The sequence below is a fragment of the Hippichthys cyanospilos genome, chromosome 11 (assembly GCF_059441005.1).
Source record: "Hippichthys cyanospilos isolate Australia breed blue-spotted pipefish chromosome 11, RoL_Hcya_1.0, whole genome shotgun sequence".
In the NCBI taxonomy this organism is placed as follows: Eukaryota; Metazoa; Chordata; class Actinopteri; order Syngnathiformes; family Syngnathidae; genus Hippichthys; species Hippichthys cyanospilos.
The window spans coordinates 4,784,832-4,811,421 of NC_142379.1; the positions used below are offsets into that span (position 1 = coordinate 4,784,832).

At 38.1% G+C, this 26,590-nt stretch overlaps 1 protein-coding gene across 1 annotated transcript in view; it reads right to left on the reverse strand.

Moving 5' to 3' along the window:
- The window catches only part of LOC148415518 (neprilysin-like), a 40,935-nt gene extending 30,200 nt beyond the window's left edge, over positions 1-10,735 (reverse strand). Inside the window, exons 1-2 of the mRNA XM_088428316.1 lie at positions 10,610-10,735; positions 738-914 (exon numbers count right to left, since the gene is read on the reverse strand). Of these exons, the coding sequence (XP_088284442.1) occupies positions 738-914; positions 10,610-10,652 (220 nt within the window). The 5' untranslated portion in view covers positions 10,653-10,735. The remainder of the gene's footprint in view (positions 1-737; positions 915-10,609) is intronic.
- Positions 10,736-26,590: the final 15,855 nt, after the last annotated feature.

A 26,590-nucleotide genomic window follows, 5' to 3' on the forward strand; every position in this document is an offset into this window, starting at 1 on the left:
TACTGACCATTATACATAGTAAAATGGGTCAGTATCGCCTCAATTTTAACTGAGCTGTTTTCAGAGGGCACTCAAAACATGAAACAATTTTCCTCCTGAATTGATCGTTTTATAAACGATGACCTCAAAATTTCCACAAATTGGGTCAAATTAGCACAATGGGGCTATTCTAGACCCAATTGTGGTTATTTTACAGTGTGGGTAAATTTTGCCTAAAGTCACGTGGACAAGCTATCTATATATGAAAGCTTGTGGTATCAAATCCTTATCGTTATATTGCATTATTATTATTATTATTATTATCATTATTTATTATTAGTATACAGTTATACAGTCTCATCATTATACAGTATTCCTAGATATTAGTGTTATGTAAAAATATGACAAATGGGGCTGCACTGATCTCAGGCACTTTGTGTTCGTGTGCTCCGGTAAGGAAACGCCATGGAGACGTAGTAATTCAAAGTCAAGGCGGACATAATTAGCTTTTTGCACAGGGAATTCCTGCGCTGTGCATCAGTGCTAAAACTTTTGTTCTGTGTTTTAACAGCGGCCTCTGCTCGACGGAACGCGTCGGTGCTTTTAGACGCGCTCCTTCAAGCATCATGTAAAGTTAAGGTCCGTGCACACATAATTTGAAGTGAGGCCCACTGAGAAACGCTGGAACAAAAAAAAAAAAAAAAAGACATTGCGATGTAATCTAATGCGAGTCAAGCAGAGGGTGTTGGAGGACTCACCAGTTTGCTGAGTTGCAAAGAGGATGACGAGGGCCACGACGATGATGAAGAGTAAGGAAACAACTGCGATGAGGGCCACCTCCAGGGGGGTCCAGCGGGGTTTTTTTGCCGACTTGGGCACGTTGTTGTCGGTCATGGTGGGTACTGCGCCTTCTGCTGCTAGCTGTATGGAATCACCTGAAGAGCGCATACACAAACCCTCAACTGACTCGGACAAATTGACGGATGAACAAATGGACAGACAAACCAAATCAGGGGCCGACCAAGCGACCGAACCACCCACAGAATGACCAACCCACTGACCGCCCCACAGATCCACAAACAACCAATAGACCCACCGACCGACCCATGGACCAACCGACTGATCGACCTATTTTGATTCAAACTTTAGTCCATTGCTACTGGATGGCATTTTCTACGTCTGAGAGGCCAGCTATAAAATGTTTTAGATCCATTTTTTTTTCCGTCTAGTACGTTAAACAGATCCCTTAAAACCTGCTAGGTTGACATTATGTTCTTTCAATCGACCTGTTAGCTAGGTTCCAAAATAGTAGCTATCGTTGACCAAGCAGTTGAATGGGAGCGCCTGTGTCGAGAGCCAAACTGTGACAGATTCTTCCTTTTTTCTGGACCTAGATTTCCCACATTTGATAGGCTCACAGACAGATTTTCCACTCAGCGTGTTGAACCGAACTCTAATTACCCTAATTTTGTACTTTAGCGCGGATACTATTTTAATTTAAAACTCGGTTCATATGCTAGTATATTGTTTGTGACCTTGCTAACTTGCTAGCTAGCTCCTGCTTATTGGTGTAATTTACTCTATACATCGTATAGTGCGTATACAGTGTGTATAGACATATTCTCTATTCAGTATGTTTAACAACTCAAAACTCAAACACATGTTAGCGGTTGTTTTCAGTGGATTTTTTTCGGGCCTTGCTAGGTAGCTTCTGCCTACGCCATTGATATAATGGACTGTATCGCTCGACAGACATATTTTTTCATTCAGTAATGCAGTATTCCTAAACAGACCCATAGTTACTTTCGGTACTCTGCCACACATGCTATTTTAATCAAAAGCTCAGTTTTGTATGTTGTTTCTGGCCTTATTACCTAGCTTACTAGCTGGTGTTTGTTCATATTTTTGATTGTTTTAACAGAATCCCAATTTCTGTACTTTGCTACATGTGTTCTTTCAGTTCATATGTTCATAGGTTGCTAGTCAGCTAGCTAGCAAGGCCAGAAACAATTTACTAGCTCGTGCGCTAGCTAGGCGGATTACTGCAACTAGATAGATTAGACATTTTGACAAACAAGCACATTTTCCCCCCTCGTTCAAGGATAACATAACAGGACTGAAAAAATATAGTTAAAAGTTGGCGCAATTCAATTTCTTGGCCACTGAAGACAGACAAAACTAAGAAAGCGGTGGGAAAACAACAGATAGATACTGTTGCCGGTTTCCTCCTGCCGCTCACTAAACAGCTTTGTTTTCCTCTCTGGGGCTAAAGTGAGAAGTTTGCAAAGTTCATGTAACAAGCAAGAAAGTATCTCTGAAGGCAATTAATCTGTAATCCCCCAGCACGCACTCACGCAATCGCTGGCCTCACACACACATAGCACGCCGGCCTCAAAGCCATGCTGTTTTTCCTCTTTCTCGCTAACATACTTTTATAAGCTGGTGTCATGAGGAGCCCGTGCGCATGGTGGGTCTTTCCATGTGTTGGCTGAGATGAGAGCTGCAAAGAACCAAAGGACAAAGCCTCCTGGCTTTCTTTTGAACCAAGACACACATACACACACTAAGACTGTATTCATTCCGGATGCATTGGTGATGGAATACTTTTTCTAACGGTTCCATTTGGACCGGATTTTGGGACTATCAGTCGCACCTTTTTTCGTGCGGCTTATGGTGCAGTGTAGTTTATCTGCAATTTTTCAGACTACTGCATAAATCGCAGCTTTTTTCTCATGACTTGAGCCCTGCGGCTTCTAGTGCAATGTACCTTAATAGCATTTTTTTATTATTATTATTTACTAATCAGTTTACGGAACAGCTATTAAATAGAACTGAAAAAGTGTGAAATAATGTGTCGATGGCTGTGCTCAAAAATAGATTGAAAAATGTTATGAATGGAATGAGATCTTGTATTAAAGTGACGTGTAAAGAAAAAAAATCTGTGTGTGTATGATTCTATTTATGAATTATGTGCAGTACGTTTATGTTATATGATTCAATTATATGAATCAGTCAATTCAACAAGGGAGACGGAAGAAGACGCTTGTGTGTCTTATAAACAGTAACAGAAAATACCAGAATTTGCCTGCATTTGGGGAATTACGCTAGATTATATATATATATATATATATATATATATATACACACACACACACCATATTTTTCTAGTATAAGCACCTATTTATAAGCACCTGTTGTGGCTCATAGTTCAGTTCAGTGTGACTTTGAGTTTTCTACGAAAATATCTGATGCTACAACCGGTGGTTTATAGTCCAGCATGGTTTATGGGTGACAAAAAGTGTTTGTTTGTTTTGTTTTTGCAAAATATTTGCTGCTGTGGCTTATATATCGGTATAACTTTATCAAAAGTCCAAAAAGTACGGTAGTTACAAATGCATGGATCAAATCCGGATGGGATATGCAGCCCACGGATCCGAGGTTGCCCACTTTTCACATCAAGCCACAGATGTTCATTCCACTTGTGGATGCATCTCCTCACTCGGCACAATTTTCGCTCAAAGCCTTGTCTTTTCTTTTTTTTTCTAGGGTTTGCGTTGAATAAAAGAGAGACAAACAAGGAAATGAATTCAAACATCCTGTGCAATCTGCCCCGCCGACGAGGAGGAGGTGGAGGTCAGATGCTTTTGACTTTGTTTTCTCGTCTGGAGGCAAAACACATAACGGTGACAGCCGGGCGTCCCGTCGCTGTGGTGAAAAAGTGTGCGTGTGTGTGTGTGTAGATGTCAGCCTCTGCGTGTATTGTTCCGCCTCTCCATCCTGATTCATTGCGTGCCAAGAAATGAAATGCAGATGCAATGAAGTTTATACAAACAGAAGAGTGAAGACCAGGCGAGGGAATGTGCAGAAAGAAAGACAAGAATGGAGGAGGTGTACAAACCAAGTGGGACACTGACAGGCACTAAATCATGTTTAAAGGCGACTGCTTCACACTGAGCCGAGGTATGTACGGTATGGGTCTTGTGAGCCAATCAGAGCGTATCGCTCATTCGCCATCACCACGCTTGCAAAAGTGTTTTCTCGTTGAATGGTAGACATTAGAACCTCCAAAGTGGAACACAACCTAATCACCTGAGAGACTTCGAATTTCAAAAGGTTTGTATGCATACTGAGTGAAGAAAACCTTGACATACGTTTACGTTAAAATAACGTATAAATATGATTTTACAATATTATGTCAAAATGAAATGGAATAAGTTCAACTGTACGCTCTAAGAAGATGGCTGAGGAGTGCAGAAAACTGAAACTTAAATCGCCAGAAGCAACAGCAAGTCAAAGATGCAGATGGAATCTCACAAAAAGAGGAATATATATACGTACAGTATACATATATACAGACACATAAACTATATATAGTATGATATATATAGAGACAATATACGGTATGTATAAGAAACACTAGTAAAAATAATACATATACAGTAGAACTCCTCGACAACCAAATCATGGGGGAAGTAAGAAAGAGGGAAAGGCTTCAATGCATAAAGATTATTTCACACTGGGGGATTTTTTTTTTTTTGCACATGCAGGTTTCCTTGTATAGACGTTTTACTCTACATAGATAATTTGCAATTTGTTAGTTAAAAAACGAGAAAACTACAAAAAAAAAACTGCAAATCTAAAATGGACAGTCGTAGTGTCACTTGACAGCACTAATATATATTATATAAATATATATATATATATATATATATATATATATATATATATATATATATATATATATATATATATTAGTGCTTTATATAAGTATATGTATGTGAGCTACATTGAGTTATTTAGCTCACAAATGAATGCAGTGATGGATTACTGCCTTTTGAGCCTCGCAAAAAAAAAAAATCTTATGTTTTGGGGTTTGGTACAAGCAAATGAATCAAGTAATTTAAAATCAAGTATCATGATTTGTTCTCTTGTTTTTTAGTTTTAGGTTTAGTTTTGTCAAGTTCTCCCTATGTCTCCCTTTCATGTGCGCCCTGTTATGTCCTTTAAGTCTGTCCTTTTTGAATTCATATATTTGCGGTCTTCATATTTGTCGGTAATCTTTGTTTTGGGGAATTTTGACATTTTTGAATTATTTTATACAAACGTGGAGCACATCAAAACATAGTAACACAAACGCTATTCCTTTGTATTGACGAATAATGAAATGTATGTACTTCTCTTTATACTCTATCCTAAAATAATTGTTACGGATGCATTTCTTAGCTTAACCTCCTTAAAATATGAGACGCCACACGATAAGGAAAATAAATAAGTGTCGGATTACTTCTCTCAAAATATGTGGCGCATAAAAGTGAATGTGATACCTCAGTCGTCGTTATATTCCTTGTATTCATAACCGTTAAGGAAATTAATTTTGCTTCAAGAGTTTGGACCTGGAAGAAAACCTTCACCGTTAATATTATTGTTTACGATTCCAAGTTCTAGTTAGTCCAGTTGAAATCATTACATACACAAGGTAGCAAATTTAGCAGGCACTTCAACTGTGAGGGAGAAAGCGAGTTTGAAAACGGCCACGCTAAGCCCCGATCAGGTAAACTTAATCACGTTAACGAGGCACGCCGGGTGAAAACAACCAATCAATGAGGAGGAAAGCATAACGAGCGAGTCCGCGGAGAAGCTTTACGACAACGTATGTTTTATCACGCTGATGCTTTTATTTGAGGAGACCCCAAAGTTTCCACGTTCCCCCGTCTCTCTTTTCTATGGCCGCCTCTCCCAAAATATCCAAAACATAATCACTCCCCCCGTCTCTCGGGACCTCTGCAACCCCTTCAAAATTAAAGCCATCATTCACCAGGACACCTGAAAAACGCCCACACGCCCCTAAACACACACACACACACACACACACACACACACCCAACACAGTCTGAGAGTTTTACAAGCCACATCCATGCCAGCCATGAACATGTCATACACTTAATTGAAGTGTTCTAATAAGCACAGGAATGTGCCCTAGTTTAGCTTGAAATAACACCTTCTCTGGGACATGTGGCCGCTAGCTGCTGCTGAATTATATGAATCATGTCCAACAACGGTATCGAGAGCATTTTTGGGAAGTTTAGTCGCACCATATTTGTCACATTAGCAGAATCGAATATACGGCGTAAACCTCAATACAGCTATGGCGTCATTTGAGTCAAGTTTTAGGAGGGACGGCAGAAACAGCCGAGGTTGTCGTAATCGCTGCCAAGAATGCGGTTTGGGACCCAAACGATGATCGCAGGTTCGATTCCCTGGGAGAGCTCTCCTGCAAATAACTGGTGAGGTGAGCAAAACATTTCAAGTCTTTGCAGAGTAAAGATAAATATTGTCTACATTTGACACGCCACTGGGAAATGTTGAAAACAGTGGCATCTCCACTGAAGGTAATTAACGCAATTAATGCAATCTCACAGAGGACGCGCCCGTGTATAAGACACACCCTTAATTTTAGGGTCAAACTATGGTATTTTTCTATGTTATTAAGTGTGTTCAGATGTCCCGCATTGTGAGTGGTCAGCGAATGCTCCGCCAGTGTAACACTGAATGCGTCCCAAGCAGTCCTGACGCAGCGCGAGTTCATTTTACCAGAAAATACCCAAAGTGAATCTGATACCTGTGGCGCACCAACCGTGTTCCACCAAGTATATGATTGTGTGTAACCCAAATGACTAAAATTAATAAACGAGTCAAATGAAATATTTCTAACCGTTATATATAACATAATATTAGACACTCGGATGCATACCTCTTAATTGAGTCATCTGGAGACATCACAATCTTTACATGTTTTTAATATTCCTGTGCGTGAACAAGGATGGACTCGGACGTTAGTCCAGTCTGCTCGCTTCTTTTGTGATTGAATAAATCCATCCAGAGCAACTTATCCTCACGCAGGTTGCAGGCTTGTTGGTGTCTATCCCTGCAGACTAAGGACAGTAAGCCTGAACTGGTTGCCAGCCAATTGCAGGGCACACAGAGACAAACAATAATTCATGCACCCAATCACACCTAAGGACAATTTAGAGTGTCAAATATACCTGCTGTGCATGTTTTTGGATTACACACATCCAATACAACAGGCAATAAAAGCTTTAATAAGTCCTTGCACCATCTGACAGAATATTTCAGTTGAAAAATGGAATTTAATACTAAATTTGACATTTCAACAAAAGTTTAAATAATAAATATGAAAAATATGTAAATGTGTAGTTACCATACCGGACCAAATCGGATCTTGCACACCCCAGACAGTGTGCACATGGAAGTTTGGGAAGCCATGCTCAGGGGGATTCCGAATGCGTCATTTTAATTTGGTGGAAAACAGCAGCTCAGCAGACTGCAGCCTTATGAAACCTTTAATAAATCTTCACATGCTCTGGCATTTTGAACTCGCGCGCCCCAATAAAGGCACAGTGATGCTGATTTTCTTCTAAAAAGTCACACAGGGAAAACGTCAAATTAATTGTGTTAGTACACATTTAGCTACCCTGTGGAGAAAACCTGGATTGCACGCTAAATGATTTGAATTTATTTTATTTAAGTAGGCTCTTTTTCCATTGGAACAATATCTCTGCAATACAGTTTGCCCCCATTAGTGGTAGGGGAAATGCACGGACCCGACTGTCCTTTAAATAGCAAAATTCTGCTCATAAGTGTTACTCATCGAATTGCTTCCAGAGAAAAATATAAAAATGAAGAATAAAAATTCTTCTAAAAATGCTGAACAATATTCCAGATAAGGGTGGGAAACGGGTACAAAAAAACCTTCCTAAAAATATTTTAAAAAGCCGTGAAATTGCAAATCCATAGGTGCCAAACCCCAAGTGTGAACGTTTACGACTTCGCTACATATTTATTGGCTAGCTGCAAGACAAAAATTGAATCCTTGTTTCACGTTTTGAAGCTCTACATACTATGTACTGTACTATATTATTTCATTTTGAACCGCAAAAACCTGGTGTGATTGTCAATAATGAATTGGATTGTTGTTAACACTTGTGCGATACCTATCCTTTGGCTAAAATACTGCAAGAATGATGTGGAAGAAAATGACCCACAAATGGTCAAAATAATGCACAAAGGCATTTTATTCAATCCCTACAGCAAAAGCATTTCACATTGAGAGGAAAACATTGAAAGAAGACCCTAGGGAGCTGAAATTTTACCCAGATGGGGACAACATGTCAAATTTCAACATGTCCCGGAATGTGCCATCTCGGCTTAAATACTTGGAGAATGATGTGGAAGAAAATGACCCAAAAAAGAGTCAAAATACTGCTTTAAGAAGGAAATGGATGATAATAAATCTGACGAGCTATTTTTAGAGTTTTGAAACTCCACATACAATGTACTGTACTTTATTATTTCATTTTGAACCACAAACGCATGATGCGATTGTCAAGGATGAATCGGATTGTCATTAACCCTTGTACGGTAACCCATTGTTTAGGTTAAAATACTGTGAGGATGATGTAGAAGAAAATGACCCAAAATGGTCAAAAAATTGCACAAGGGTATGTTATGCAATCCTTTTCTTCTTAACAGCAAAGGCATTCAATATTTTTTACTATCCCTTGATCTGTACATTAAAGGGAGAACATAAAAAAACAAGGGAGCTGAAATTTCACCCTGATGGTGATGACATGAAAAGTTCAAAATGGCTTGACCGCTCATTTATCACACTGCCAGGAGTGTGCCATCCCTTGGCTAAAATATTGCAAGAATAATGTGGAAGAAAATCTTGATCACATGATGTAAAGATGGCGGGCATGAAAAAAGTTCATCTCTGCTACCCCCGCCAGGGCACTGACACACCCCCAAGTGTCCGTGCACAAGGAATTCATTCTGAAGGTGTAAAGGGATACCCACCGCTTCATTCTACAAGTAATTTCCACTAGAATGGCAGCTCCGCGGCCCTATTAAAATTTTAATATATCTTTGCACCCCCAAACACTTTTTAATCTTCCACACCCCTTGAGGGCGCTGGAATGTTAATTTTATGAGAAAAAAAATACTGAAATGTTGCCATTACAGTCTTAGGCACCCCCCCCCCCCCCCCCCCCCCCCACCATCAAGGCATCGGCGAACCCCGAAGAGTGCACACACCAGTTTGTGAACGTCCGCTGCTCATTTCTATTCAGTAGATTTCCACTAGGATAGAATATTGGTTGCGCAATAAAACTTTTCAGTTTGCCCTCACACCTGACGGATATCTCATTTGAAAAAGTGAACTGCACCAAAAATATGGACATTGTCACTAAACTTGAGATAATAAAGATGCTTATGCTTATTGGTAGATTTTATAAAGATATCTGGTCAGTTGGAAGATATTTTGAATTTTAATGCAGATTCGGTTGTAATCATTATTTGGCAATGACATCATTAGTGGAATCCCCAAATGGTATTAAAACAAACACAATTTTGTTCACGTTACAATCCAAGCATCTCTTTATAAATTCAGATTTTCTGATCATTTATACCATTTTTTTATTTCATAAATCCTGTCTACCATTTCCATCCACTGAATGTTTGCAAGCATTTTAGGGGAATCAGTAAAAGCTTCGTGTTTTCCTCATTGCATTTCAATGGGTGTATCTTGAGATGTTTCCTGATACTTCTTTTATTCAAACCGATACCATTAAGAGCAGTCAATTCTTGAGTGTTCACCGATACCAGTGGCAAGTATAGATACCTCTAATAGTTTTGAAGTAATGACAACAGCAGATCATTTTAACCTTTGTGAGGTGTTTTGTCTAGTTCTCTGATGCTTACATCAAAATCATTTAGAAAGCTTTGAAAGATGCCGGTAGGGAGCTGAAATTTCACCCAAATAGTCACAGCATGTCAATGCTCAAAATGGCATGACCAGATAGTGATCGGTGGTCCATCCTTTAGCGAAAATACTGTGAGCATTATGTGGAGGAAAATGCCCCCAAAATGATCAAAATATTGCACAAGGGGTAAATCTCAAGGCAATTTTCTTTTCTTCTAATTTGTAATGTCCAATACGAGTCTCAACTGCCATCTCGAGTAAAATCTTGGCTTAAGGCCAGGTATCCATACTAGCAATTATTCATGTCTTTGAATCACATGCAAATTTTGGCCGTACTTGGGATGGACATTATCTCAAAAGATGTCATTTAAATGATTGAATGATCTAGTAGCGTAACAAAATTATTTCAATTGACTATACATCAGATAACAAAATATTACTATCATTTAATTAAGCAATTTTAGAAGCCGATGGGGTGGAGGCTAATGAATCCACAATGCAACCGATTCCCATTTCCAACAGCAGCTCTGCCATCCTATCAAACTTTCAAAATGCCCTCGGAACCTCCAGTCAGCTGCAAAACAGAGCAGCATACTAAATTTGACATTTCCACCGAGTAACAAAGATGAAAAGTTTGTGCGCAGGGGGACTCACTCATGCGATCAAATAAAAGCATTAAAAAAAAGTGAAGCGCCTCACATGGTGACACTCCTGTTGCACGTCGTGAACTCCGGTGAGGCTTTCTTTTTTTTTTTTTTTCGCGTGAATCAACTGGTGCACACGCCGGCTCGTGCCACGTAGCGTGCACGCGCACACATACCAGACATAGGCGCAAAAAAAAAAAAGGCTTACCGGACGTGTCGGGGAATTTTGCGACGATGCTATAAACTGGCATCCCATCCGCTCGTTAGACATCCATCAAATCCACTCGAGAGGAGGAGGAGGCGCAAAGTGCAGGTCCGTTCGTCTCAGTCTGAAAAGCTCCACATGGCGCAAAATCCCGCCTCTCTCTCCTTTTTTAAGTGCGCGCACGCGCACGCGCACGGACGGATTCTCCAACTACCTGCCCCTTACGAGGGTGTCATGCAGCCGGGCGGGGGGAAATTTGGAGGGAGCATCGCTGTGCAAGGGAATGATCCATTGCGCTCTTGCGCATGCGGTGCAAGCGGTCAGGTGCGAGGTGCTCCAATTCGAAGCGCCCCCCACCCCTCCCCACACCTCACAGCTGGTGAACTACAGAAAGGCTGACAAATGTGCTAATGGACAAAATGTGCTCAAAAGTCAAGCAATTTTACACAACTCAGTACGCAAAAAAAAAAGGAAAGAAAAACAACCAATTGAGTTGGAGGAATGAAAAGTATTTACACGGTGCTGGAAAGCAATTGAACGACATTACAATCAAAGAGAGTGCTTGCATCCATTATTTCTGTCTCGAGTAGTTTTTGTTTGACCTGACTGAACTTTCGCTTTGTCCGGACAATTCTTAAGGCATTCTCGACGTCATTTATGCTTTAACCTGTGCAGCTCAATAGCAAGTGTCTGCAATAAAAAAACAAGTTATTTATAAGGACATATTGCACAAGTTTATGAGCAGATCGGTGATTGATTAACCGGTTATTTTTTAACTAACTGATAGTTATTTGCAATTGTGATTCGCCCTAAAAATCTTGATTTTGTGTGTGTGTGTGTGTGTGTATATATAAGTAATCAATAGAGTAGCAACTAATGAGCATTTCAATAATCAATTTATCTGTTGATAGTTTCTCAATTAATCGATGAACCGTATTAAAAAACAATTTCAAAAACATTTCAAATTGACATATACATATATATATATATACATATATATATATATATATATATATATACATATATATATATATATATATATACACATATACATATATATATATATATATATATATATATATATACACATATATATATATACACATATATATATATATATATATATATATATATATATATATATATATACATATATATATACATATATATATATATATATATATGTGTATATATATATATATATATATATATATATATATATATATATACACATATATATATATATATATATATATATATATATATATATATATATATATATATATATATATATATATATACACATATATATATATATATATATATATATATATATACACATATATATATATATATATATATATATATATATATATATATATATATATATATATATATATATATATATATATATATATATATATATATATATATATATATATATATATATATATATATATATATATATACACATATATATATATATATATATATATATATATATATATATATACACATATATATATATACACATATATATATATATACACATATATATATATATATACACATATATATATATATATATATATATATATATATATATATATATAAATATATATATATATATATATATATATATATACATATACACACACACACACACACATCTTCTTTATCATTATAAATAATATAAATAATAATAACATACTTGAAGGTAAATGAAGCAAATCTAAAGCTGATAGCCCCGTGCACTAATGAGGTTTCTGTTTCAAAAATGTTGCTGAGCCCAGCTCATGTGCTTGTGCAAAATTGCTTCCCTTGCGTTCCTGGCGGTTGCCAAGGTTACTTGGATGCCAAAGATGGCGAGCAACATATCACACATTATTCTCTGCTTGTTTTACATAGCAGACAAGTGTCGCCTATCGGGAGCCAGTATCATGTTCTAAAGTTCATAGTTGCGTATGTTTAAAAATGCCTCATAATGTATGAGTCAAGGCTTTTCCACTGACTTTCAGGGTGGTTATAATTGAGCCTCATTAATTCTGCCTAGCAACAGGTGATCAGAAAAGAATAATAGTTTGTCTATAGAGCAATGTTCTGCTCATTACTCTCACATATTTTTAGAAAGCTTTATAATGTGGTTTGTGTTATTTCTACATTTTATGTCATTTATATTATGGATTATTATTCAACACTCATTATGGAGGATTTTAAAGATCATATCACAAGGTTAAACAGATTGTTTTGCACAAACTGTCTACAGCCATAGGCACATCATTATAATAGCAATGAAAAACCTGTTATATGATACAAAACTCTATCTTGTAATTATGATAATTCTATGGCTGGGAGTCAATAGAACCTTCATTACGAGATCACCTTAGATTTCGCCACCGTTATTTTCCAGTGGCTTAAGCATTTGACGTGAAACAACATTTACTTCGAAAGGTGTAATTTTCTTTGTTTTGGCTGCTGGTGATAACGAAAGATAAAAGTGTTTAATGGGCCATTTTGCATTTAGCTGCTCAGCACAATAGGTTCCATGCAATAAATCATTTACACACATACACAAATGACATTGACAGCGCAATTCAATAGTGGGAGAGTGACTGAACGGGAAATTCTTTCATCATCACTCACCGTTATGAACCAAGGGTAAACGTACCGAATTTCTAAATACACTTCCTTTGTTCTACTATGTTTCCTGTATCATTTCGACCGACGCGAGGCTATCAGAATTTGACCTTAGGGCTGTGGTTCTCAAATGCGGGAATGCGTATCCCTGAGCATACGTGAAGGCACTTTGGAGGATTTTAACAGTTTGTCCAGGTATTAGCAAATCTAATTAATAATAATAATAATAATAATAATAACAACCCCTCCAAACAACAACGAAAGATCATTTTAAAGAAGGTCCTACATATTCCTTTAAGCATACATGAAATAAATGGTAATCCAAATCATGTTTTTCTACAGTATTTGCAAAAATCTTAATGGGTGATATTTACAGGTTAGTCTAAAACTGAAAAAAAAGTGCATCAAAGTTCCAGAAATGATGCCAATCCTTTTTTATTTTTTTTGCAATTATACTTCACGTGACAAAAACAAAGCCTTTTCCCCGGGGTCATCCGTGCCCCCCCCCCCCACTATTTGAGACGGACCGTTTTATGACGACACAGTTTGAGTCTAGAACGTCTGAATGCACTTTTACATTGTTTACTTAGCGTAGCTACATGAGTTTTTTTTAAGTATATCAAGATGGCAACAAAAATTCCTGCATTCCATTTGCTCCGTTTACAAGTTGAGCCCCAAGTGGTCTTTGGCTTCTAGTGGTTTTAACTAAGGTCACCCAAGGGACAACAGTGCAATTAACTGCAAATCATTACCGACTTGGCTTTTGTTTTCCCAGCAAAAAGACAAAAGTTGGTAAGTTAGGTCACACGCTGCGGTTGCGGACACATCATCACATGCTGATGACAAACAATTTATGTTGTAATTGAGGTAAAATTATACATGATTCACAACACGGGCGTTTCGTATTGTCAAATCATCCCTCAATCGAATTGAACACTTACGCAATCTTCGTCTTGTGTCGCCAGGTCACCGCCGTTTATGTTTCCTTGCTTCTCTGGAAAACACCGACTTTCTTCCTCACTCACATCCGCAATTTCCATCCATGTGAAAAAGCCTATGATGAAGTCTGCGAAGCACAACTGACAGATTTCAAAGTCGTTGAGCGTCAACAGATGAAATACGTTCACATGGGCCAGCTGCGCAAAAGGCTGAGATCAAACTCTTCATCAATTTTGCTGCGGCGTGTCATAAATTAAAAGCCGAGCCCCTTGCGTCACAGTTGGCCATTTGAGCCCTGTTCGCTCACATTTTATCGCCTTGTAATTATTTTTGGCCATGGGTGGGCAGAAAGGTAAACATTCCTTTCTTTTGTATTGTGAAATTTATGATACTTTCATTTGACTTTTTTTGGCATTGATTTTGCATTGTTTTGATCATAGCCCCATAATGCAATAGTCAATTCATCTGTTCACTGACATAATAAACTAACTAAATCATGGTGCTTTTTTGATTTGGTTTTATTTTTGGCTTTTGGTTCGGAAAACACATTTTTTTCATTTATGCAGACTTTAACTGATTCAATCCCAAAGATATTTTTACCAATCTGTTAGCGATTTATATTCCTTGCATATTTTTTCAGTTGTTTTGCTGAAAATGAATGAGAAGTACAAAAGCAATCAATTACTTAGAGTAATTGATTTTTTTGTAATTTATTTAATTGATTATTTTTGGTAATTAAATATTGAACAATTTGATTACTTCAAGCAATCACTGATCGTTATAAGGAATTAAGCACTACTAGATTACATTATGTAAACGAGTACTAAAGTGAATGTTAAAGTAATTGATTACTTTAACTTGGACATGGATGCACAACACACTGTATCAAGTCAATAATTTTCTCATCGAAAAATTATTTTCATCTACGTTCTAACCCACAAAAAAACGGTACATTTCTCCTTTAAAGCAGATAATCCAGCAAATTTAATGATATGTAAGTAAAGCTTCGTGAACCACTTTTGATGGCATTCTTGGTTTTAAAAAGTAACAAAAATGATTGATGTAGCATGAAAAAAAAAAACTTTATTTGCTTATCTTTAACAGAAGGTCTTGACATATCAGTTTTTTTTTAACTACATTATATAGACAATGTGTAATTGCTTGCTTGCTTGATTTTTTTTTAACTCTTTCAGTGCCATGGGTGAGAATTCCCGTCATTTAAAATAGCAATACCAATAATAAACAATACAATTCTCGTCAATGACGTTTTTTATTGAGAGTAGCTGACACCCTTGACGAATGGTGACCTAAAATATGTAAGCCAATTGAGCACTATAGTTATAAGTGTGACCATTGGAACAGTGTTTCCACACTTACAACACAGATATTACCTCGATCAATTCTAACTGAAGAATGGAAGTCAATCTTTCATATGGCAGTGCCCATATTTACATAAACATAGCACACAATATTCTGTCGGCCTTAAAATGCTAACTATATGCCAGTTATCTAAATAGTTTGGACATCCTTGCACTAACTGTTCTTAAAACCAAAAGCACCATCTAGAGCAAGGGTGTCAAACTGATTTTTATCGTGGGCCACATTGTACTTAAAGTGTCTGTTAGAGGGCCGGAATAAATCCAAAAATAGTCTAAAAAAAGCCTCAATTTGAACGTAACCCTTTAATTTCTCTAAAATCCTGAAAATTTAGGACTCAAAAATAGAAAAACATGAGTCTAATAAACGCCATTTTTGCTGGTTTACATCTTTCCCTAGTTTTGAAAACAGAGGCCGATTAAAAACTGTTCAGAAGATAGATCGGGAACAGAAAATGGTTATTTTTGAAGACAATCTGCAAGTTTAGCTAGGAACTTGAAATCAAATCAGCATTTGGCGGGCCACATAAAATGATGTGGCGGGCCGGTTCTGGCCCCCGGCCTTGAGTTTGACATCATGATCTAGAGGATTTAAAAAAATCACAAGTGGTTCATTCGACTTCATTTTTCCACCATTATGCAAATTAGCGTAGAGATAAGTCAAAGGTACATCTTTTTATTTTTTAATTTTGGATGAATTTCTTTTTTTTTCTGTTCGATTGAGCGTTACTTTCACAGCCAATACTCCAACGTTTTAACCTCCTCTCAACAATAGAACAAGAAGTGACCTCCTAGCGTTGTAACAGAAAATCACAAATATAGCGCTACGAAGGCTTCGTTTTTAACTGCCCAATCATGCTGTCTGGTTCCCGAAATTCCATTCTTACCGAGACTATTTTACCCATTCCACTTATCTTCACTTTGCACAGCGGGAGAACAGTGTGATGTGAGCGTGTTGGAGGTGAGCTGTGAGGTTGTTTGCTTGGATCAGGTTCACTCCAGTGGTTTGTTTTATCAGGCCCTTCTCACTGGGAAAGCGTCAGGGGAGAGGTTCTGCTATCAGCAACAGACGAGCTGCCTGCTTCTGATGTAGGCGCACACACACATGCGCACACTTTAATGAGCTCGCTTCTGTCACTCACGCGAAAGAACGTCGAGATTGAGCCTTGCGCTGGTCTGCCAGAAATATTGAAGATAGAAATGGTTCCAAGTGCCAACTTCCTCTGTAATTCCCCGACTGATACAAGACACTTTTCTCATTTTATATATGTCCTTTTGAAGAGAGCCTCCATTTAATCCCTGAGCCTCACTCGCTCTCAAACGATGAGACAGTAGCGCGGCAATCTGGAGACGACCGATAGTCGGCCCGGAATGTGAAGTCACGATAATTCTTTCCAAAAATAAATAGGCCTTGCGTTTGCGTGCGGTACAAATGAGGCTATCGTGGAGAGATTAGACTTACCTTGGTAGGGACATTCATTCTTCTGCTTCCTGTCCACATCAGACATCAACATCCGGCGTGACATCTGAGATACTTCTTGAAGAGCAATAAATGCTTTCATCACAACAGAAGGGCTTATTCTCGCTTTATCTCCTGTTCTACCTGTAATGGCCTTGCTATTGGCTCACACTTTAAAAGCACATGTTTCAAAAATAAGACAAAGCGGTCAAAGGGGGACAACCCATTTTTTTTGTTATTTACCGTATTTACCCAAAATAAACCAAATTGGATCAAACTAGGACCTTTCCAACTTTAAAGTGACAATATGTAAGATTTAGACCGTTTTTCATTCAAAAAGGAATCATTTAAATGATTATAAATTTAAAAAACCTGCAAATAAATGTGTTCTTAATGACCAACAGTATGTTTTAAATATAATCGTACTTCTAGTTATAATTTATTTATATGGCACGGGGGGTGGCACTCCTCCAGAGGTCGCCATGTCTGTTATAGCTACGGACAGCATCTATCTAAAAACAGTCTAAAAAAACGTATAAAAACAGCATAAATAACTCAAGTCAAAAGGACAACATACCATTTTTGGCCAAATTTTGGTCATTTTTGTACCATCTGTTTTTAGAGTGTAGAGATCAAGATATTGCCGCTTTGCCTTCGTCCTCTAATTCCATGTTGGGGCCTATTACACCGAACGCTGGCAAAGGAAAAATTTGGCTTTAGCAAGCAGCATGACAGCAAATAAATCATTGGCTACCAAGGTGATGACTATGTCAAACATTCATCTTCTCGAGGAGACTCAAATTTGATGTTGTCAACCCCTGTGTCGTCCTGGCCAGTCGCCGGCAGAGGATCCACTGATGTCCGGGCCTTGATTGATGGCCCATATCGAATGGAAAAAAAGTTCAAGTGTTTTGAGTCCGGATGTGCCTTGTGTTGCATTATGGATGCAAGGCCTGGACAGCAGCCAGTGACCATGACTGGACTTCTTACTACTATTCCCATCAATGGGTGAACTGGAGCCTAACGTTGGTGTTTTTGAACGAGAAGCACGTTTTACTCTGAACTGAAGAATCCAACATGCATTTATTGGAATTTGAGGGCAACCGGAGTAGGGTTAGGATTAAGGATATGATTAGCCTAGGCTTAGGTTTGGGCCAAAGGAAATATATGGGACGTCCCTGGAATTTTGGAACGGTACTCACACTTTTCTAAAGCTATGATAAATCATGAGTAAGTTCTATAGTAATCCATTACCTTGAACAAAAGTAATCAATTTCTACGTTTAAGCACAGGTGTCAAATTCCAGTCCCCGAGGACCGATATGCAGTATGTTTTCGAACATTCTCTCTCAAACACACGTTTCAAATGATTATGATAACTTTCAAACTTCTATAGATCTTGCTAATAAGCTAATCATTTGAATCAGGTGCGTTGTGAAGAGAAAACCAGAAAATATGCAGAATACCGTACCTTGAAGACTGAAGAATACCGTTACTTGAGTGACTCAAGTAATCAATTACTTTAATTTACTCTAGTTGATAACTGATAGAAAAGGAATTTGTTACGGAAGGTATTTAAGTCCCTAAGGCAATTGATTACTTTAACATACAGAGTTGTGGATTAAAATCCTACGTTACCTAAGGTAATAGATTACTTTAGTACGTAATTCATTTCGTAGCAGTCATTTTTAGGCACTCCTCTAGCTAAAGACGTGAAAAAAATGATGAAAGTCAGTACCAGGAATTGAATGTCTCTGCTCCTAAAAAAACGTAAAAAGATGTCTTTTGGATTGAATGAGATAAAAGACTGACCAAATATTTGAGTCAATTTGAAGCAACTATACAGGTTGATTTATATAAAAACAACCCATTTTTTGAGGTTGTTTGGTCTAAATAAACCCATTTTTGGGGGGTTATTTGTGCAAAACAACCTAGAAATGAGGTCAAATTGCGTTGGTCCTTTTCTGACACAAAGTTGGGTATTTTTTAACCCAACCGTTTTAACAATGTGCAAACATTGGCGAACATGCAAACTCCATCCAAACATTTGGTTGGAGATTTGAACGTTGAACTTTTGACTTGCCACGTGCACTTAATAAAGTTAATTCATTCACTACCACCCCATAAAAAACGGGTCATATACACCCATAGCACTTAATGGCAGAGAATGAGTTAAATGTATTTGTGATCCATTTTCACAAACTCAGGCTTATATTTCCCAACATTTTTCCACATTCATCTTGCAACGGTGTGCATGATCTGCTAATCCCTTATTTTGATACCCTTTGATTACAATTGGAACCTTTTGGCTGCTGGGAAATGAAAGTCCTTAAAAGTGCCAAATCACGGCAAAACGACTCCTAAATGCGGTTGGGCATCCTGCTTATTCGTTTCGAACGGTCCAAAATCTGGCCTTACATTCTGGAGACAGGAGGGCACCTTGCTCAAATTCTGGGCCAATGGGTAACGCCCACGTCCACAGCAACTGCTGTGACTGTTTACCTATTAGGTGCTGACAGCTGGGTGTCAAGCAGGTCAATGTGATTCCTGTTGGACGAGCTGATTGTGATGATGATGTCGAGGCTAATAAAAATTTGACGATTGCAGTTCATGGAGAGTGCAACTAATGACTTGCTTTTGTGCCAAATGCCAAGGCTAACTTCACGCTGGTATTACAAGTGCTTCTCCCGGTGCCTGCCAAGGTCACGAAAGCTTTTTTTGTCACATGATCCTTGGAGGTTCAACACCAGTGTCAACACAAACATTCCTACACACTCCGCTCTGATAAGAGACTGCCAGAGCTCTCGATTTAAAGTCTGATGGCTTGCGGAAAGAAACTATTCCTCAGTCTGCAAGTGCGGGCTGGGGGGGTTCTTGGAGCCTTGTACTCTCTTGGACCTCAGTGGGGAGAACAGCCTCTTATGGGGGTGGGTGGGGTCTTCAATGATCTTCAGAGACATGTTGAGGCAACGCTGGGTGTAGAGGTGTTCCAGGCACACCTGGTGATGTTTTTTACGGTGCGAACCACCGTAATCATTGCCTTTCGATTTCTACCCGAGCAGCTTCTCTACCAGGCTGGGAAGCTGCTGGTCAGAGGCTCTCAATGGTGCCTCTATAAAAGTCTCTGATGGTATTTTTCCTCAAGCCAAACTTTTCAGGCGCCTGGGGCCACAAAGGTGTTGTTGGGCCTTTTTTTTCAATGCCGTGGTGTGGAAATCCCAGGACAGATCACTTCAGTGGTTGGACCTCAGCTATTTGAAGGTGTCCACTCTCTCCACCGGTGTGTCATTGATGGTGACTGTCCTTCTTCCTTCGAGGGTCCACCACTATCTCCTTGGTCTCACTTGTCATCCACACGCCGCTGCTCCAGTGCGGCTACCTCCTCCCTGTAGGTTGACTCATTTCCGCTGGAGACAAGGCCCACCACAACCGTGTCATCTGCACACTCGATGATGCAGTTAGTTGCATGTATTGCCACACAGTCGTGAGTGTACAAGTACAGAAAAGGGCTGAAGACGCAGCCCTGTGGTGCTCCTATTGTCACGCAAAGTGCGGAGGAGGCCAGAGGGTAAGATGGATTTGAATGCAACACTGTAGTCCACAAACAGCATCCTCATGAGATCCTTTCCAATCATCTTCAGCTTAAGACAAAGAACATTGTTTTTACTTTAAGAAATTATTGCAAAAACAAAATCTTAGTATAAGAACAGACTTATACATAGGCATTGGTTTAAAAAATTATAGCAAGACACCTCTGCCAATTAAGTTTAACTAGAATTACGTTTAAATCTACTCTATTTTTGTCATTGTTTTGTTTAATAAAGTCATCAGAAATATATTAGGGGTTGTCTTGTTTTAAAATTAAAGTTTTGTATGGGTATAATTTTGAGAAAAATGTTCTAATTTATGACTTTACGTAAGAAAATGTAATAAAACCTTAAATTAGGTTTTCTAGACAAGAAAAAAAATCTTACCCCATTGGCAGATTCTTTTTTGCTTAAAAAAAGAAAATTTGCTTCATTTTAGAAAAATGTATTGTCTTGTTCTTAGTCCATCATTTTTTGCAGTGTAGTATTGATGTGTAGTGTGCAACTCATCTCTCCTATAGCTCGCTGCCTGAATGTATTTTGATCCACTTCCAATTTCTGGCATGGGACCACCTGAGCAGCTGTCTGCAAAATGTGTATATTTTCAGCGACTTATCGCGCATTATGTGAATTCCCTTGGAGATCAATGATGTGTTATCCAACTGTCTATCTACTATAATTTGACAAATTTTGTTAGGGTGGGAGGAGTGAAGGCTTGGGATATTTACTCAGCTGTAGGTAACAGCTATTCGAATGTAAGTTTTTATTTTGTCTGAAAAAAATATATAACGCTTCATGTTAATAGATTTGAAAATGCAAAGATCCAATTTGAGAACTTGCATAAAATTTTACACACGCAACAAAACGGAGCAAACATTTCGTGGTGGATCGCAAACTTTTTTCACTGTTGTGTCTGCTGTGACATTTTTTTCGGCGTTTTTGGGGGACGTGAAAAAAAAAGACTTGCTGTGCCATCTGTGTCTGATTTATGAAACTTTGGAACTACATTTATAGTGGTATCTCTAAGGGTATTTTAATTAGTTTTTTTTTCAATTTAGTACTTCCAATAGGGCTGGCTCGATTCAAATAAGGGAAGCCCTCAGGTCAATTATCTACTAAAATTCTTGAGATGTGTGTATTATATGATAACATGAAAAATATTATAGACTCTTTGTATTGGAGACATGCAGTAATGACGTTTTAGTTGAGTGTGAGCCGTGAAAGCATTAATCATGAATTGTCTCTTTTACTGCTCCACATATTTCTGGCGGGTATTCACATTCATGGCTGTACCCATTTTTCAATGTAGCTCCTAAACCGCGCAAAAAGTGTCCGGTTCATTAACATTATTTAGCAACTATAGAACTGTAGTTCTGAAACGGGTGTACTTGAAGGAACTTCAGGGGGTACTCGAGATTTTAAAGAAAACAAACAAAAATGTACGCAAATTATATTAATTTCATGGGAAATACCAGGCACAAACAAAAATGTGAACGAGCTATACAGGGCAGCACAATATAACATGATGAAGATAAGAGCTAATATTAGCTAGCATGTTATCCACGGTCAGATGGATCAACAAACAAACTAATTCTGGCCATTCTATCATACATTAACATTCTTACGAAGAAAGTAGAACTTACAGACAGCCGTGGGCCAGATTTCACAGAGACAAAACAACGTGTGCGTCACAGACTGAACGCTCTCAAAACCACACCATCCTTCTCACTACAAAATGTAATATCAAAAGCGGCCAGAGGTGGCGCCAAAAAGACCAGTGGTTGGGACCACTGTATTAGAGTATTTGTGTACTGCACAAATATAACATAAAGCAACATCTTCAATGCTCCATTTTGACAACAGACATGTATTTATTTGAGAGCCCATTCATGTACCGTAACTCTGTAAGTGCTGCTGCTTTTGTCAGCAATTGAGTTGAATCTTTAGTGCTTGTGTGTGGGAACATTTATAAAGTAGTCGCTATCCATAGCTATGGTAGCATTAACAATAGAAGAAGACTTAACACGTTAAGGAAGAAGTTCCAGCTCACCCAAAACCATAATATGGATATGAGATACAAAATAGTTTGATATTGTGTTGTTTTTTTTCATTATTTTTCTTTTAGAAGGATTACTATTTCCCATCAAAGTGGATGGATGTCAAGAACACGAAACCGGAAAAAGAGGATTTCCATCAGTAGTTGCTGTTAACATTATGATAATTGTCCACATTTTCCTTCATTTTTTAGTGAATAATACATGAAGCTTAATGACAAAATTCAGACATGTGGGAGATGGTTATCTATGAAGGCGTCCAGGGCTATTCGACCTGGCTTTCAACATTATACAGAATGGGAGCGTGTGATGTTGAGTAATGGAGGCCTAGCGACATTTACTCTTTGCTTTATAACCCCCCGGTGGCAAAGCACACTTGCTATTTATAGTGAAGTTCAAAAGGAGGAAAGACTTTTCTTTTTAAAGGCAGCCAAACAGCTCATTTCAGAGTCAGCTGGATAGAGACTCAAAAAACGCACCAGATGAGGTTTGATGAGGAGATGTTGCACGTCAGATGCTATGTTTGTGTGCGTGTGTATGTATGTCTGTGTGTGTTTTTGTGGGGACGGGAGCCAAAGTGGTGCACAGATGGCTGCCAAGAAACTGATCACTGTGACATGTATTTTGGAGAAATAAATGTGGCAAAACTGTGGAGGGAAAAAAAAAGGCAAAATGCATATGTCACCTGACATAATGTTGCCTGCCTTCGCCTAACAAACGTGACAATTTACTCCCCAAAATGATGCCAGCATTAAAAGGGCCAATTTCTATCAGTCTCAGTTTGCTTAATCCATCAGAGAAGCATTTAAATGAGCCCAGGAGGAGTGCTAATGGGGCCTTAATGAAAACTTCCAGCCTGCTCATTAAATTAGACACACACACACACACACACAAACATCAAGAAGCAAAACACATATACAGAACATGCACTGACTAATGTTTGCCACATGACCTGCGTTACGCTGTCCTTTTATCAACTCCACTCCACGAAGCTTATCACAGGCTAGCAAGGAGCCAAATGCAACGGTCGCCATGGCAACTTGTTAAAGAGCATACATGGCTAGAAGTTTGATTGAATTCCCACAAAGGGTTATATGTTGTGCTGTCTTGTGGCAGTCACCCTACCTGTGTGCATTATATTTATATATATATATATATATATATATATATATATATATATATATATATATATATATATATACACACACAATAAAAACTGTGACTTACAACTTCAAGCCGTCAATAATGTTTGCTTTTTGTTAGCATTAAGCTAAAAAGCTTGCTTTCCTGAATCCTGAGGCAAATATTTGTGATTGTTTTAAATACAGAACGTGTACTTCACAATGTTTACTTGGATAGAAAACTTCAACTGGGGGTGGTAATAAACAGCTTGCAGCCTTCTCTTTGAAAAATAGTTCACTCTGTCAAAGTGATGCGATTGTGAAGTAAGTTTAGTTGGGTTTGCTGCCACAATCTGGGGATTGTATTTTCTTTCTCTCTCTCAAATAAAGTAGAGAAGCGGAACAATGACTTGCACCTCCAGAAAAGGTAGCACAAGTTGATAATAGAATCTATTAGTCTGAGTCACTTGTTTGTTTAGCTGCTGATGAAATGGGCTGTCACTCATTTTTTAATTTTGGGATTTGGATTTTTGGAGTAAAAGTAGAGCTGATACTCTGTTCTAAATTATGTCAAGAGAAATTCAGATTAGCACGACATAAAAACCACTATTATGGCCAAATGGCGAAAGAGTGACCACATCAATGTCTTCCAGAATGCTAATTGTCATCACTGCACCAGATTATAATCAGGAATTTGTTTATAAACGTGCCAAAGACACTACACTTTGAAAACGCGTTTATGTGTTGCTGTTTTGGTTAGCAATAGTGTTCAAACCTCAGCCATTAACTCCTTGCAGTCAGTGTAAACAACAGTGTGAACTGAGGTTATTGTTTTTTTTTACCAGAGCTTTTGTGTTAGGCCTTCTGAAAACAAACAAATCCTTTTTAAGCAAAGGCGACAATGCTTCACTTTTAATGAGGAATAAACTGCTACCGTTTCTGTGATACACGATAGACAGATGTTGATTGTTTTCGTGCCCACACTTGTCATCATCTTTCTGCATAAATATATTTCACTCGTCTTTAGTTATACTTTGACGAGCCTTCTGCTTGGCCGCCTCTTTTCTTCCCCTCCGTAATTGATTCCTTTATGCTGGGCGAGCCGAAGGAATTCATCGTGATGATTAGTGTGACGCAGGCTGCGGCGATGAAGGGTCACAGTTCGCAGATGGGGGTGAGCAACCCCTCCCAGAAAAAAACCTGATCTCATTTGCCACATTTCTTCACATCTTGTTAAGTGTTCCTCACAAAGAAATGCAGTTGTGACTCAGCTGGGGGGGATTCATCTCGCCTGTCCTTACCTAACAGCTTTTGGCAAATAGATAGGAGTCTTTCAAAGGATTATGTTCAATTACTTTACAGTACACTAAAACAGTGTGGACGCTGGATTTGTGGTTCACTTGCAATAATTGTTGTACAATAACGTCATCTGGTGGTCAATGAGAAAATCTGTGTCGATGCTGCTTTCGCAAACTGTTCCATCTATGATGGTTTTTATAACGGGATAAACAACGCTAACGTTAACTAACCAACACATCGTCCTATACACCGGAATGGTAAATAACAATTGCATATGTAAATATAGATGTATGCATATACTGTACACACACACAGATTTTATATATATATATATATATATATATTATACACACACACACACACACACACACACACACACACAAGTCCATTTCAATTACATATAGTATGTTCTCATTCGCAGATTGTGATTTGGTATGCACATTCTATTGTAATTTGGATTTTTAATTAAATCCAATGTGAATGTCACTGTAGGTGGGAATGGTAAGCTATTTTAGGTTAATTTATAATTGAAACCATACAAGTGTATAAATTGTATCTCTTCATTAAAACATTGGTAGCTAAGGTCTTGCTCACCTATCATCGTAATGAGGACAGGCATCCAAGAGATTGCAAGAAATGCTATATGTCATGTCTGCATATAGTGTATTTCTAATCCATATTTTGCTATTTTTGCTGCAGCATAAAATAAAATCACCGAAGCTCACAAAGTGAAAGAGAGCAGCTCTTTGTACCTGCTTATACTCATGGGAGCATCTTAGATGGGTTCACAGCACTGCATGTTTGGTTTTCATTTCCTTATTCAGTTTTTTTTTTAAGTACCATCACTGTCTTTGATGTGCCTCTAAAAGGATTCTTGATGCAACTTAGAATAATGAGGTTGTTGTTGTAAAATGTGCTGCGCTGAAACGTTTCACCAGAGGCCACTAAGCAAACACCGAAGCTGCAGTACAGGACATCCTCCTGAGACCTAGCCTGTTAAATATAAATATCCAAAACAGCGGACACAAATGAATAAGAAGGGTCTCAGCAGGAAATGATACATCAGGGGTGTCCAACATAAGGGCAGCGGGCCAATTCTGTACGGCAAGCGGGTTTAATGCAGCCCGCGAGATGATTTTGTTATGTAAAGAATAAAAATGAGCTGATTTTTTTTTTTTTTTTAAGATACGAAGACCTTGAAATGTTTATGATTAATAGTAATGTTAATGTTTTATGTTTAAATGTGACATTGTGCTTATACAGTACTACTTTCGGCAGTATTAGAAAAGAAAAATACATTTCTTGTTGTTTTAAAGTTACATAAACACAGTATCTAATCCTGATTTTTTTTTTTTTTTTTTGGGGGGGGGGTTGGCCTACGTGGGAATTTGACACTCCTGTGCTACATGGATTGCATGGTTACATTTTGAATACAGAGCATCCAATTTATATGCGATTCATAATTCATGTATTGATCTGCTATGCAAAGACCAAATAAATATTTTAATCTTTA